The sequence below is a fragment of the Phoca vitulina genome, unplaced genomic scaffold (assembly GCF_004348235.1).
Source record: "Phoca vitulina isolate PV1807 unplaced genomic scaffold, GSC_HSeal_1.0 scaffold8, whole genome shotgun sequence".
NCBI classification, from domain to species: domain Eukaryota; kingdom Metazoa; phylum Chordata; class Mammalia; order Carnivora; family Phocidae; genus Phoca; species Phoca vitulina.
In genome coordinates this window covers 34,809,727-34,826,350 of record NW_022589711.1, presented here as the reverse complement: position 1 = coordinate 34,826,350, position 16,624 = coordinate 34,809,727, and the positions used below count along the sequence as shown (strand labels likewise).

At 39.4% G+C, this 16,624-nt stretch overlaps 1 protein-coding gene across 3 annotated transcripts in view; it reads right to left on the bottom strand.

Moving 5' to 3' along the window:
- Positions 1–16,624, bottom strand: part of CD96 (CD96 molecule) — a 100,990-nt gene that overhangs the window by 15,704 nt on the left and 68,662 nt on the right. For all 3 annotated transcript variants that reach the window (XM_032406511.1, XM_032406515.1, XM_032406514.1), the window contains exons 9-10: positions 3,518–3,586; positions 2,930–3,001 (exon numbers count right to left, since the gene is read on the bottom strand). In XM_032406511.1, the coding sequence (XP_032262402.1) occupies positions 2,930–3,001; positions 3,518–3,586 (141 nt within the window). The remainder of the gene's footprint in view (positions 1–2,929; positions 3,002–3,517; positions 3,587–16,624) is intronic.

Sequence of the window (16,624 nt, the reverse complement as noted above, 5' to 3'; positions counted from 1 at the left end):
TCCTTAGGTACTGGGGATAAAGGTAAGCAACAACAACAACAAAAGATATGGAACTTGTATTATACCATTGAGAATAAAGGATGACAAACTAGTGTAGGTAAAGGAGAGTTTCAGTATAGTTCATTACAAACTCAATTTTATGTTAACACCATGTAGGATAAATGTTAGTCTGTTAAGTATGGACTTTCATCCCCAGTCTAGCTAATATATTTTATTTTCAATTTATAACAGAGGGCTGAAAATTGTCTATACAATAAGATGTACTGGCTAGCTTAGTACATTATGTCTATTGCTTGGATTGGCTTCATAACATTGCATTGAATTATTATCTAATCCTATTTTACATTCGGATATATTTTTCTTTAACACTCTCTCACCCCCACTCTTATACACAGATTGTTGGACTACTGTAAGTAACATTATGTCTTCTCCCTGGCTCATCCCTTGTATGCCCATTCCAAAGCAAATGCTCTTCTGAATGTTCTGTCTATTACTCACTTACTTATATAGTTTTTAAGTTTTTATCACGTTATGCCTAAGCCACATGGTGTTTGGTTGTACTTGCTTTAATAATTTATATAAAAATCTCATTCCAGGGGTGCCTGTGTGGCTCAGTCAGTTGGGCGTCTGGCTCAGATTGCAAACTCAGGGCCATGAGCTCGTGCCCCATGTTGGGTTCCTCTCTCAGTGCAGAGACTGCTTGAGATTCTCTTTCCTTCTCCCTCTGCCTTTCCCCCCCCCTTGCGCTCTCTCTCTAAATAAATAAAATCTTTAAAATATATATATACATCATTCCATATATTGTCACCTAGCATTTACTTTTCTGACTCAGCACAATGTTATTAAGATCCATTCATGCTGTTATGTGGCTGTCATTCACTCATTTTTCATTGTTCTATAATATTTTATTATATGGCTATGCAACAATTTATTTATCTATTCTCTTGGCTATGATGATTTAGGTTATTTACAGTTTCTGCTATTATGAATACTGTTTTCCCCTGACACTTGTGTGCACATCTCCTGGTAACATGTACTAGCGTGTGTGTAGAGGGGTGGAGTATATATCTAGGAGTGGAATTGTTGGGCTGTAGGATATGAAATTGTTTGGCATTAAAATACCATGTCAAAATGGTGGAAAGTGATGGTACCAACTTGTACTTTCACCAGCAACATATAAAAAATTATATTGATCTACATCCTATCTAACACTTGATAATTCCAGACTTGTTAATTTTTGCCGATTGACGATATGTGAAATGGTTATCTGATTCTCGTCTTCGTTTGCATTTCCTGATTGCCAGGGAGGCTAAGCATCTCTTTGGATGTTTTCTAGCCACCGCATTACAACTTTTGTGATGTGCCTCTCTGCTCATTTTCTAATGTTTTTATATTTTTAAAAATTGATTTCTAGCCATTCTTTATATACTTGATATAAAGTTTTAATTCCTTATCAATTATATATTCCTGATCATTTTTCAATTACATATGTTGCAAATATCTTCTCCTACACTATAGCTTGCCTTTTTTTTTTTCACTTCTGCTAAGGTGTCTTTTGATAGAATTTTCTTTATGGTATTCTAATGTTTCCCTCATTTTTATGGTTAGTGCTTTATGTCTCTTCTTTAAGCCCTTCCTTACCCCAAAGCCAGAAAGAAATTCACCTTTATTTTATTACATGCTTTAATGTTTGCTTTTGACATAAAGATCTCATATTCTATGGAGCCTATTTTAATGTAATGTGCATGACAGGCATACATTTTAATACCTTTTTTTCTTATAAATAGTCAAGGTTTGCAGATCCCTTTGCTGATTGCCTTCTCTTTTCACAGGAATCTGCCATGTTGCCTCTGGCATCTCTAGGTTATGCTTATTTGTGGATCTCTGGGTGTGCTCTCTCTTCTGATCCTCCCCTTTTCATCTCTCGTATTTGGGCACTGAATTCACAGGTGTCTGTTACACTATTAACGTATTTGTTAAAAGACACACGTTAAAATAAATTATAGAGGGTCATACACAAACGGTCAAAGTGTGTCATGAATTAAGGATTATGATTAATCCAGATCTGTGAACCTGAGGTCCATAAAGGAGATAAAATAAATAACTAATGCGACAAAGAGCAACATTATACATGTTCCCTTTGCTCTTTATTTCCTGAGGACACATTCCCAGCAGTGAGATGACTGAGCCAGCAGGTGTAAAAGACTTCTAGAGGCTCTAAACGTACAACTTAAATGCTAGCATTTACTCCTTGTGGCCAAGGGCCTAGCAGTTAAACCCAGAGTTCTGCAGCAGCGGCGTCCGGGGTCTTTGCCGCAGCCACATCCCTGCCACTTCCCTACCACGCAGATCTCCGTCTTGTACCACTAGGAGGCAGTATACTTCCTCTTCAGATGCTGCGGCTTCCTGCTGAAGCAGCATCAGCACACACTGCTGCTAGGTGGCCAGAGGCAATGGCCAAACCATTTCTGTGCCTCGCACTGGGCTCCCTCTTCTCACTGCTTTTAGTGATATGTGTATTCTGGCTGGTTCACTCTCTACTCCGATATCCTCATAGCTTGCTCTTTCTTCTCCCTGGGTTAGATCTTTACTCAGATGTCACCTTGCTCAGGAAGGCCTTGCAAAACCACCCTACTTAAAATGGCAGCCCACTCTCCCACCTGATCCTCAATGTCCCCCTCCACTGCTTGCTTTGTTCCCTATCGCTCATCACCATTTGCCTGTCTCTCTTCCCCCAGAATTTGCAACTTAGATCCGTTTTGTTCACAGATGTATCCCCAGCAACTACAACAATGCTTTAAACACAGTAGATGTTTCGTAAGTATTTGTTAATATGATTATGAGCAGAGCACGTCGTAGTTGCTCATTATACGTGTTGGATGAATTAATGAGGCCCAGAAGACCCCAAGGGACTCACAGTTACACTTACAGTTTTTGGTATCTTGCCTGCTGGGGGTCCAGGAGTAGTTGAAGCCTTGGGTAGTCACACTGGAATTGCTGGCTGGAAGACAAAATTCTCAGAATCCAAACTTCTTATACAGCTGTAATTTCACTTTACTTTGATGTGCTGAATTTTTAATCTATGTGACTTTGGGGAAATCTGAAATTGAAAACGTGCTTTCCTACACAGGGACATAGCTGGCATATTAAGCAAAAGCTCTGTAGTTTATGTTAAAGCCAACTCGTCACTGATTTTCTTTCTTTTTCTGTTCTTGTTGCCAACCCAGATCACTGGGAGTACTGTCAAGACTACTTTCATGTTATCCTAAAATTCCACGAGAAATGAGAAGTATAGTATAATAATTCACCAACCCATATTTTAAAGATTACAATGATTGTCATATCAACGTATAGCCACCATTTACATTACAATTTGCCACAGAGAAGCTTGAAACCAAAATATCAACATCAAATGAAAAACATAGCCTTTTGCCCAAACCTCAACATTGTCAGAGCTGTACTAAAACTTGTGTTTTGTCTTTTTTCAGTCACATAAGGAAAGCCCTGCTATACTCACTTTGAGGGGTGGTATTTGGAGTCGGAGTACCCACTTCTCCAAGGGCTGTGGAAGATACAGCTGGATATCCTATTTTGAAAACAAAATTCCCAAATTATTGTAGGCGTTTACATTCCCATGTTTAATATGCTGCTGTAACTAACAAGGGTGGCATGCAGAGCGGGAATATTCAAGAAGGAAAGAACCTTAGTGAATATGTAGTCCAATGACTTCATTTTATCAACTATGAAACTGAGTCCAAAAGGCATATGCCTGTGGCTACATAACCAATATTCAATATCATCTATATGATATTAATCCAGTTCTCCTATCTCCAAGTGTAGTACATTCACACTTTCAAAATACGTTGTTTTAGTGTCCACTGTGTGCCAGACTCCAGTCTACACACAACAATGAAGACGAGGTTCTTGCCCTCATGGAACTTACCTTGTAGTGAGTTTTCACAATTGTACACAAATTTTCATATGTGCAATATGGTTACTTATCTACTTTAGTTCTTAGCTTTCAAAATCATCCTCATCTTTATAGTCCATCATTTCCCATTCTTCTCCTCTCTCTCTTCCTCCCAAAATGAAAGACTTATTCATATTCATTTGAAAATATCTCTAGGGTTGAAGCAATACCCAATACACTCCATTGAAAACATGGTCATATCTCTTGGAAAACAAATATATTTAAGGTTGCTTCCATAAATACTCAATTCAAGAAGATAACAGAAGTAGATAGAAAGGGAAACTCAAGGCAAGGAAAATAGAGTTAGAAAAAGTATGTTGATCCCTGTCGAAACCTGGGTGGGGATAGTACACAAAATGCATTTCTTGATGTTGTGTACTCTTAATAGATACGGGTCCAAAATTTAGTCAGAACTTTCTAGTAACGATGCTAAGAAATAAAGAATATATGTTATGCCATTAATGGCTATCATAGGATAAAACCAGTCCATTTTCAAGAGAAACACAGCTACTCTTTTTATTGTGATTAAAAACAAATTTCTCCCCAGTCTTTTTTTTTAATCCTTTTTAAAAATTTCATTTAATTATTCATTTGAGAGAGAGAGAGACAGAGAGACAGAGAGAACAAGCAGGGGGGAGGGGCAGAGGGAGAGGGCGAAGCAGGCTCCCCACTGAGCATGAAGCCCAAGGCAGGACTCTATCCCAGGACCCTGGGATCATGACCTGAGCCGAAGGCAGATGCTTAACTGACTGAACCACCCAGGCGCCCCCTCCCCAGCCTTTTAAAAAAGAATACTGTATACTGTGTCTAATATTCTTAACAATATCCTTATGACAGTACGCTCGTTCGTTTGTAGGCTTGAGTTAGTAATGAATGGCATCCCACCTTCCCAGGCACCTCAGTTCTGGAAAATGACATACTTAAATAAAAAAAAACATGGATAATCAAATCTCTGAAAAAAATATATGTAGGATACATAAATAAACTGGCCTCATGGTTTATACCAATCACCTGTAAGTGATGTACAGAAATGATTAACATCAATCATTTTGCAATGCAGGCTGCTAACGGACACCAACGACACCCTCCACCTGAGCTCCAGGAATACAGTCAGACATGGGCAGATGCATTAGAGGCTGCCTGCCTCACATGGTGCTATATGAGGAACTAAAACGGGCAACCAGCATCAGGATGGCAGATAAAATGTTTTAAATACTGAACATGCACAGCTTCATTTATCCAACAAATATTTATTGAGTGCTCAGTGTGTACGAGAATTGGGGATGAAGTGAAGAGAGAAATATTGCTCTTGCCCCCACAATTTAGTGAGAATATAGGTCAGTGTGTCAGACTATCAGCTGGTCACCAAACCCATTCTTCTCTCTGGTACAGATGAACTATATCTCTTAGCCTCCTGTGTGGTTGGTTAGGTGTGGCCGTGTACTAAGTCTTAGCCAATGGAACATGAGTGGGAGTGATGGTTGTCATTTCAAGACCTGATGTGTAAAACCTTCCATGTAAGATCCTCCATGATCTTCCCTCATGTGCTATCAGATATTATGATGCAGGGGGACTTAGAAGTCACAACTTAAAGATGACAGACCCGCTAGAAGCCTGGGTTCTTGAAAGACTATGTGGAACAGAACACCCAGCCACGGATCACAGAGTGAATTTGAATTGTATTTCTCTCATTGAGATGGCTTTATCTTCATCCTTATCTGCAGCAATTCCTTCACTAACCTATTTTATTTTATTTATTTATTTTTCAAGTTCTATTTAAATTCTAGTTTGTTAACATATAGTGTAATATTGGTTTCAGGAGTAGAATTTATAGTGATTCATCACTTACATACAACACCTAGTGCTCAACACAACAAGTGCCCTTCTTAATGCCCATCACCATTTAGCCCATCCCCCCACCCACATCCCTCCAGCAACCCTCAGTTTGTTCTCTACAGTTAAGAGTCTCTTATGGTTTGTTTCCCTCTCTTTTTTTTTTTTTTTAAGATTTTATTTATTTGACAGAGAGACACAGTGAGAGAGGGGTTTTTTTTTTAAGATTTTATTTATTTGACAGAGAGACACAGCGAGAGACGGTTTTTTTTGTTGTTGTTGTTTCCCTCTCTTTTTTTCCCTTTCCATATATTCATCTGCTTTGTTTCTTAAATTCCACATATGTGTGAAAGCATATGGTATTGTCTTTCTCTGACTTATTTCACTTGGCATAATACACTCTAGCTCCATCCATATCGTTGCAAAGTCCACTCTCACCACTGCTATTTAACATAGTATTGGAAGACTTAGCCTCAGCAATGAGACAACAAAAAGAAATAAAAGGCGTCCAAATTGGCAAGGAAGAAGTCAAACTTGCACTATGTGCAGACATGATACTCTATGTAAAAAACCCCAAAGACTCCACCAAAAAATTGCTAGAACTAATACATGAATTTGGCAAAGTTGCAGGATATAAAATCAACTGTACAGAAATCTGTTGCATTTCTCTATGCCAGTAATGAAGCAGCAGTAACATATTTTAAAATCTTTGTATTGTTACATATTTTTAAAGTTACCTCATATCCTTTTAAAAATAAGGCAAGATAAAAAATGCATAGAGGGATAGAACAACTAGTCATAAGTAATCTTTGGATACTAAGAGATACTGAGAGATATGATGTGTTTCTCCTAATTAATAGAGGAAGAAAAGGTGAGAGAGGAAGGGAGAAGGGAGGGGAAAGAGAAGAAAAACTCTTTCCAGGTTTTAAAAGATTCTCAGAAGGATGAAAAGAATGATCCCTTTACCCTGGGATTCCTTACATAGGAGAGAGTGAAGCTTTCATTGTTCGTCAACAGTCTCTTAGCTCACCTCCCATGGAGGACCTTCCTTCCTTCCTTCCTTCCTTCCTCCCTCCCTCCCTCCCTTCCTTCCTCCCTTCCTCCCTCCCTCTCCTCCACTCTGAGAACTGACCTCCATAGAATTCACTGAGGGATTTAGTAAGTGAAAGCAGAAAGGAATGGTTTTAAAGTAGTGATGTGATAATAATGGTGAGAATAATGATACAGAAAAAGAGGTAAGAGGTAATCATCAGAGAACTTTGTATTTATTTGTAGGCAATATTACCGTTACCTAGAAATCTCAGTCTAATAAGCAACTGTCAGTCACCTTTTAAAACACCTCTTACTTAACAAGCAATGGACATTGTCCCCAGCCAGTCCAATTGCCCACACTGACCATTAGCTCCATGTGATTTAATTCTGTCAGGAATCAGTGGAATCCTGATGAAGTATGATAATTTGACTGAGAATTTCATTTGTATCAAAATGACTGATCAAATTTCTTTTCTGGAGAATCGGAAACTGAGGTGACATAAATCCTTGCTAGATACTGCAACTTTACTGCAGGGAAAGGAGAATTCATTCATTCGATTCCACCTAACGTGTTGTTCTTGGACCACACGGGAGGAGGAACAGTGACGGCCCCAGCCTCACGCACTGCCGTGATCTTTGTGTTGCTGTGCCTCTTGCCTGGCATAGATATCAGCGCTGCTCTATGCTTCCTCTCACGGGCCTGTAGACTATATTGAGGGCTGAATGTGTGCCAATAAGCTTCCGGAAACAGAAAGATCAATGACACCCGTCAATATCCCCAGGGAACTCAAGCTCAATTCAGTCTTCTCGGTCTCCGGCTGAATTTTGTTTCGGTCTTGGCCTGAGGGTCTGTACCAGGTTGCACAGGTTATTGAAAAAATGATCCCTTTACTGTGAGGTCTTGTTCCTCACGTGCAAGTCAGCGCTAAAGCCATTTAGAAAACTATCTACTTCTTTAGGTTAATTAAATGCCACCCACTCGTCTTGGCTTTACACTATGCTTCAAGGTTAAGGTTCCTTGGCATTACATGACCTGACCTCTAACAATCTCCACATTGTTATATCTTGCTACTCCCTTCCTATGTTCTTTCACTTATTGACCCAGCATTTGGGAGCCTCTATCTTCCAGGCATTGCATTTAGCACCGAGGGCACAATGATCACCTCCCTTGGAACTGGAATTCATAGAGGATATGGACATCAACCAGAGATTCACAGAAATCAATCTAAATATGAGAACACATGAAAGAGGGAATGGCTTATTTAGAGTCCCAGGAAGGCTTCCCTGAGGAATGGGGTGGGGAAGTGGGGGCAGGGGAGGGGAGGTGGGAGCCTCCAGGCAGAGGACACATTGCAAAGGCCCAGTGGGAGGTCTCATGCACTGTTAGTAACAGCACTGTGTGGTACGTGCGTGTCTATTCAGGGCTGGGGCTTTATAAGCCCTCAACGAGGGTTTGTTCTGTGCATTGAATTGGACTGAGTATGAGATTGCAAGGCATCACTTGTCACAGTGCATACCCATGGCCCCAGCAGCAGAGGACAGTGATCAAACTGTAGCATACCAGTAGCAGGAACACTGCTTCTTTCTCAGGGATGTGTGTGTGTGTGTGTGTGTGTGTGTGTGTGTGTGTGTTGAACGATTTTATTTATCTATTTGTCAGAGAGAGAGAGAGAAGCCTAACCAGGGGGAGCGGCAGGCAGAGGGAGATGCGGGCTCCCTGATGTGGGACTCCATCCCAGGACCCTGGGATCATGACCTGAATTGAAGGCCGACCTTTAACCGACTGAGCCACCCAGCAGTCCCTGTTGTTTTTGTTTTTAAAAGAAGTCTCTTCCTAGAGCCTGACCTGGAGATCTGTAACTATAAGAGCACGTAATTGGCTGTCTTTTGACATCAAATAGAGCATTTTAAAAGAATTATATTTATATTCCTCTGAGCCAAGTCTTTGAGATTCACATTGATCATCTATTTCAGCATGCGAATAAGACAGCTTATTTTTTGTGTTTTCTGTTTCAAGGTTACATTTACATTTACAATACAGCAATGCCTCTTCAGCACTCAATAGTTAGTTCTGTATTATAACATGCCGTGTAGGCGACTAATATGCCAGACCCAGTGACAAAGAGTTGCTTGCTTTGTCTGCTGGTTGTTTATTTGTTCTTCAGTTTGAATGCTTATTGTTATTAAACCTTGCAAGCATCCAGAAATACATAATAATGACCCATGTTTCCAGGAAAGAAGGGGGTTAGAAAAAAACACTACTTTGTACAAAATGTCTTGCTTATATTAATTTGAAAACTGCCATGAGGTTAGATGAGAAGTTTCAAAACTTTCCTAGCCCATTTCTATTTCAGCTTAAAAAAATTTTTTTTCACTAAAATTAAAAATTACCCCTTTATATTATCACTAGAAATTCAATTAAGTCAGAAGACAGCTCTGTTCAGTTCTGAGTTAAATGGAAGACAGAAACATGTTCTCTAAGAGCTAATTCTGGTTGGCTTCTCATGACATTATGAAGCAGAATGGGATCTCTTCACCCTTCTTTTGTTAATCAATTCCTCCTTTGTGCTTGAAAAAATATCCTTAAGCCCCAGAATATTTACTGAGCTATCAATACTTACTGGCAAAATATTTACAGAAAAATATCCTTAACCCCCAGAATATTTACTGAGTTATCAATCTTAGGGACAACCATGTGTTATCACTGCTCCAGGTGATAGAGATACATCAGTAGACAAATCAGACCCCCAAATGCCCTATGGGATTCACTTTCTTGTGGGGAGAAGTCAAACTAGTGCATTATAGTGCATTATATATATAACAGGATGTTAACAAATGTTGTGGGGAAAAATAAAACAGGGAAAGGGAATAGGAAGTGAAACAGAGGAGGTTACAGTTTTCAATTAGCCCCATGGAGAAGATGACATTTGAACAAAGATTGGGAGATGGGAGTGTGAGCCATATGGATTTGGGGAGAAAGAATTTTCCAGGCAGAGGGAAAAAGTACAAAGGCCCTGAGGTGAAGGCACCACTGACATGCTGTGGGAACAGTGAGGAGGCTAATTTGCATGAAGCAAAGTGAGCGAAAAGGAGAGGAGAGTAGTGGAAATATAAGAAACTGGATATAACACGAGAACTTTCAGGCTAATTTTGTAGATATTTGCCCTTCCTCACCACCCCTGTTCTTCCTCCACTCACATGACCATGATCCTGGTGGGTTTTATTTACATCACTATCCATCACAAGTAGAAGTAGACACATAATTCTAGGGCTAGAGTATTTGTTTTTATTAAAACACACACACACACACACGCACACACACACACACACACGACTTAGATAGACTGGTTAATTAATCAACCACTCTATTTCCTACCGTAGGTTCCTACCATGTTCCAAGGGATTTAAGGGGACAAATAACACAGTGTAACATTTTGACACTTATGAATCAGCTACTATATTAGGTGTTTGCCATGCCTAGTCCCTTCTGTTGCTCTTAATAATTCATTGAGGAAGGAACTACCCATACTAATGTTCTTCCTTTTCTTCGTCCTCTTGTTTTCCCCCATTTTCTTCAAGCACCCTCACCTTTGGCCACGCCTTTAGAACTCTGTTTATTATTTGCCAGTCCATCACACTGTTGCCAAGAGCTACAGCTTTCTGTGGATCATCTCAGTGGGTAAGCCATCACATCATGGTTGCTCATTTTCACAAAATTATTTTATTTAGTAATTTATTTTAATTTTTTATCATTTTTTTCATTGTGATAAGTGATGATAAACCCCATCATCTATTTCACCCATTTTCCCCACCTACCTCCCCTCTGGTAATTGTCAGTTTGCTCTCTATAGTTAAGAATCTGTTTCTTGGTTTGCCTCTCCCTTTCTCTATCGTTTCCTTTGCTTATGTGCTTTGTTTCTTAAATGCCACATATGAGTGAAATCATATGGTATTTGTCTTTCTCTGACGGACTTGTTTCGCTCAGCATTACACTCTCTAGCTCTAACCATGTTGTTGCAAATGGCAAGATTTCATTCCTTTTTTATGGCTGAAAGATAGTCCATTGTATATATATACTACATCTTCTTTATCCATTCCTCTATTGATGGATGCTTGGGCTGTTTCCATATTTTGGCTATTGTAAATAATGCTGCAATAAACATAGGGATGCATATATCCCTTTGAATTAGTGTAATTTGGTAAATACCCCATAGTGCCATTCCTGGATTGTAGGGTAGTTTTGTTTGTTTTTTTTAATCTGGGGGTGAACGTCCATACAGTTTTCCATGATGGTGGCACCAAATTGCATTCCCACCAACAATGTTTCTTGTGTTTTTGATTTTAGCTATTCTGACAGGTGTGAGGTGACAGCTCATTGTAGTTTTTAAATTTCCCTCACGATTAGTGATGTTGAGCATCTTTTTATGTGTCTGTTGGCCATCTATGTCTTCTTTGGAGAAATCTCTGTTCATGTCTTCTGCCCATTTTAATTGGATTATTTGTTTTTTGCTATTGAGTTGTATCAGTTCTTTATACATTTGGATAACCCTTTATCAGATATATCATTTGCAAATATCTTCTCCCATTCAGTAGGTTGCCTTTCAGTTTTGTTGACTGTTTCTTTTGCTGTGCAGAAGCTTTTTATTTTGATGTAGCATCAATAGTTTATCTTTGCTTTTATTTCCCTTGCCTCGGGATTTTATTTTTTAAATGAAAAGTGTCTATATTTAAGGTGTACAACATGATTCTATATATACATACATACTGAAATGATTAGTACACTCAGCTAATTAACATATCCCTCCTCACATAGTTACCATTTGTTTTTTTATAATGAGAGCACCTAAAATCTACTCTTAGCAAATTTCCAATATTCAACACAGTATTATTATAGTTATCATGCTGTACATTAGATCTCCAGACTTATCAATCTTACATAACTCCAACTTTGTACCTTTGACCAACATCTCCCCATTATCCCACTTCCCCACCCCAGTAACTAGTGTTCTACTCTGCTTCCATATATTTCACTCTTTTAAATTCTACTATAAGTGAGATGCAGGTTTCTTTTTTCTTTTTTTAAGATTTTATTTATTTATTTGACAGAGAGAGACACAGTGAGAGGAGGAACACAAGCAGGGGGAGTAGGAGAGGGAGAGGCAGGCTCCCCGCTGAGCAGGGAGCCTGATGGATGCGGGGCTCGGGGCTCGATCCCAGGACCCTGGGTCCATGACCTGAGCCGAAGGCAGACGCTTAACGAATGAGCCATCCAGGTGCCCCAAAGCAGGTTTCTTTTTCTGTGTCTGGCCTATTTCACTTATTATAGTGTTGTCCAGGGTCATCCATGTTGTTGCAAATGGCAAAATCTCCTTCTTTTTTAAGGCTGAATTACACACACACACACACACACACACACACACTTTCTTTATCCATTCATCTGTCAATGGAAGCTTAGGTTGTTTCCCTATCTCTTAGATGTGACTGATTCTCTCTTCTTTGTGTAATACCCAGATTAGAGATTATTGGATCATACAGTATTCTATTTTTACTTTTTTGATGAACCTCAAAAACTGTTTTCCATTATGTTTTTTATATTGTTTTCCATAATGGCTGCATAAATTTACATTCCCACCAAGAGTGACAAGAGTTCTCTTTTCTCCATATCCTCACCAACACTTTTTATCTTTTATTTTTTTGGTAAAAGCCATTCTACAAGGTGGGAAGTGATGTCTCATTGTGGTTATGATATGCATTTCCCTAATGATTAGTGATGTTGAAGATCTTTTCATGTACTTGATGGATATTTGTTTGTCTCTTTTGGAAAAATGTCTATTCAGGTCCTTTGCCCATTTTTAATGAGTTGTTTCTTGTTTTGCTATTGAGTTGAATGAGTTCCTTATATATTGTGGATATTAACCCCTTATCAGATATATGACTTAAAATATTTTCTCCCAGTGTATAGGTTGCCTTTACATTTTGTTGTTTGTTTCCTTTGCTGCACAGAAGTTTTTTAGTTTGATATAGTACACTTGTTTGCTTTTGCTTTTGTTGCCTAAGCTTTGGTGTCATATTTAAAAACTTAAAGCCAAGGCCAATGTCAAGGAGCTTCTCCCCTATGTGTTCTTCTAGGAGTTTTATAGTTTCAGGTCTCATGTTTTAGTCTTTACCCTATTTTGAGGAGATTTTTGTGTATGCTGTAAGATAATTTCATTCTTCTGTATGTAGAGATCTAGTTTTCCAAACACCATTTACTGAAGAGTCTATCCTTTTCCGTTGTGTATTCTTGGCACCCTTGTTAAAAACTAGTTGACCATATACACTGAAGTTTATTTCTGGGCTCTCTATTCTGTTCTGTTGATCTATCTGTCTGTATGTATGCCAGTACCATACTATTTTGGTTACTACAGCTTTGTAGTATAGTGAGAAATCAGGAAGTGTGATGCCTCCAACTTTGTTCTCTCTCAAGATTGCTTTGGCTATATGGTGTCTTTTGTGACTATAACTTTTAGGATTGTTTTTCTATTTCTGTGAAAAATGCCATTGGAATTTTGATAGGGACTACACTAAATCTGTATATTACTTTGAGTAGCATGGACAATTTAACAATATTAATTCTTCCAATCCAGGAGCATCAGATGTCTTTCCATTTGTTCGTGTCTCCTTCAAATTCTTTCACCAATGTTTTTGGTTTTCAGTGTACAGGTCTTTCACCTCCTCACTTGAATTTATTCTTAAATATTTTAGTCTTTTTGATGCTATTATAAATGGGATTGTTTTCTTGATTTCCTTTTTGGATAGATCATTGTTGGTCTCACTGAATTTCTTTTAAAAGCTGAATTTTAATGGATAATACAGAACAGAAATTTCAAATGGAGCTCTTTGTAACTTTGTTTTAGATGAGGTTCCAAAGACTAAGAATGATATTATAGGGCAAGTCATCCTCACTTCTAAAGCAGAGTTCTAGACCACCTATGAAGGGCATGTGGAGTGGGTTCCATTAACTCTAGTCCATCATCAAACTCAAGACTATGTAAGGGGCAGAAGTAACCCAGGTGAGGATTTTTAAAAAGAGAGTTGTCAGGGTGCTATGGGTCAGGTCCCCTCTCATGGGGGGGGGGGTGGGTAGGGGAGAGGGTGAAAGAAGAATCTGTCCCCTTACCTTAGTCCAAGTGAAGTGTGGTTTCAAGAGAACCACTCAGAGCTGTTGGCCTATGTGTCCTGGAGTTTGGGATGAAGAGGACCAGGCCTGACTCAAGCTGAAGAGACTACATTGGGAGCCTATGCTTGACTAGTAGTGTTGAATGGGCATAGAGAAGAGAGATATGGCCATATTGGAGAGGAAGAGCACTTCCCCCAAATAGGATACAAAGGTGCATGTTCTCCCAGACAAAACAGGATGCCATGGAAAGAAATCTCACCCAGGAAGAATATCTACAGGAACAAAAAGCTCCTAAGAGAGAGACCTCCAGAAGCTCACGGGCTGTAGGGGGATAATAAACATAAGATTGGAGGAGAGGCCTGGCCCGCATCGGGGGGACAATAGCCACAAGCCAGTCACAGACTTCTGAGGAATCTGCCAGAGTGCCCTCTGACGTCAAGATGGCACATTTTTTATTTTCTCCATCTAGAGGGCACTTAGGTCAGATTACAGTCAGCCTGAAAAGAAGGTCTTTTCCTACCTACCTCTCTCCTCTTTTCCACATGATATGACCCCAAAAGAGAGGTCCAAACCACTAAGCAGGGGTGGAGGAGAGGATTGAGCTGGGAAATCAGAGACATTTCTTCCACCCCTCACAGACATAAAGCACACAACCTCACACGCAGGCTTCTGCAGCTGAGGTACACCCACACGTGGTGGGCAGGAGAGGGTGGGAAGTTCTGGATCAAATTAATTTTTGCAAGTTTTGACATTACATTTGACAAGCTTTTTAAATTATTGACACAAGTCCGTTCTTGAATCTGAAAGGGACAAGACAACATTTATTAGATGAAAATCACCAAAAAAGCCTTCAGAGGCTAAGAAGGAATTATTCAAGAGAGCTCATTTGGACAGGGAATAATGGGGAAAAGAAAAATCTTTTTTTACTCATGTACCCAGTTCAGCTTATTTATTCAACTAGACATAAAGGTAGAAGTTATTTGTAAGTTCAGGCTGCTGCTGTCAGAGTGATCTGGTTTGTCAAGCTCAATTGTCCAAGACTTTGCCTTATTTCTAGGTGAAACTGAACCTGAAAATTTATTTTTTCAAATAGTAATATTTTTACTTGACCTTTCACCTGTTGACATAGTGTCTATCCACATAGCCACCTAGTTTCCTTGGCAAATGTATAAATTGTACTCCATCAATTCACCTGCAGCACAAAGAGCCTTTAAATCCATAATGACATAAACTGGAGCACTGCACTTAAAAGAATATAGGCCATCAACTACATCTAAACATATCTGTGCCAGCTTCATCAACCCCTGATGTCAGGATTAGGTGGATATTGACCTTCAGACCAGCATAAAGGAAATATATGGTGTTAAATCTTGATCTCTGCACAAGACTGTTTGCCCAGGGGAGGCAGATTATTTGAGGAACATGTGCTCACCGAATGACTAAGGCAATGTGTATTGCCGGATTACTGGTCTAGAAAGGATTTTCAGGACTGCCCCCCTCTCCGGGGTGCGGGGCGGGGGTGTGTGTGGTGGAAATGGCAGTAAGCAGGACAGAGCTCATCACACGTGGGGTGTGTTTATAGATACTCAGTAATTCACGAAATGAATGCAAGAATAGGCCATCCAATAGCTCTTTCCCCAGAGCTACCTTGTTTCAAAGAGGGAAGACTGGATAAACAAATACTCAAAGTAAACTCGTCATCAAGAAAGCTACCCTTGACTTATGGGTGACAGGTACGCAAAAAAAAATGAGAAATTCTTTAACAACCTGCAACATCGCCCCAGGTGCAAGGTGGTTGGGAAGATATAATGCCCAGAATTTCCCAGGATTAAAGGGACAATGCTGGAGTTTTGTATGGATTCTGTACATATCCTTGGGCAATGAGATTATATTATAATAATGTTGAGAAGGGAGGGGGTGATGAATGGAGGAGGCCTTTTTCTCCAGCTTATTTCTGACTGAGGAAATGTTAGCCCCACTTCTGGGGGCTGCATTTCTCAGAAAACACTGGTCCAGAGAAGAGAGAGATTAATATAGGCACAACTGTCATGTTGACCTTTTCATATTAGCTATACCAGCTTCACACAGGAACGGATTTATTTTGTGTCTAAAGACATTTATTGAGCACCCATCGTGTCCTGTCAGAGACAGTAGGACTTAGGCTCTGAAGCTTGTCCAAGTTCCATCTTGGATCTTGCACTTTTTGCATGACTTTGGTTAAGTGATCTACCCTTTTTGTGCCTCAGTATCTTCATCTGTAAAATGGGGATAATAATTGTTGCCTATAGCATTGTGTTGTTGGGGAATTAAATGAGATAATACATTTACCAGTTTAAAATGGAACCAGGCACACCAGAGGCACTCAGATACTAACAAATATTGTTAATACTATTGCTTAATACTATAATATAATCAAGGGAGTTGGTTAAAAATTTAGATAATTACTAGGAAAAAAAAAAAAGCTGGTATGACAGTCTTCTAAAACCCTTTTATTTATCCCTCCTATCTAGGCAGACAATGCTGAGTCTTCTGTTGTAGCACTCTCCATTTCTATATATGCCCCCTCAAGTTCAGACCCTTATCAGTTAAATCACTTAATATCTGCACCATTTGGTTTTCTTGCTCTCTGT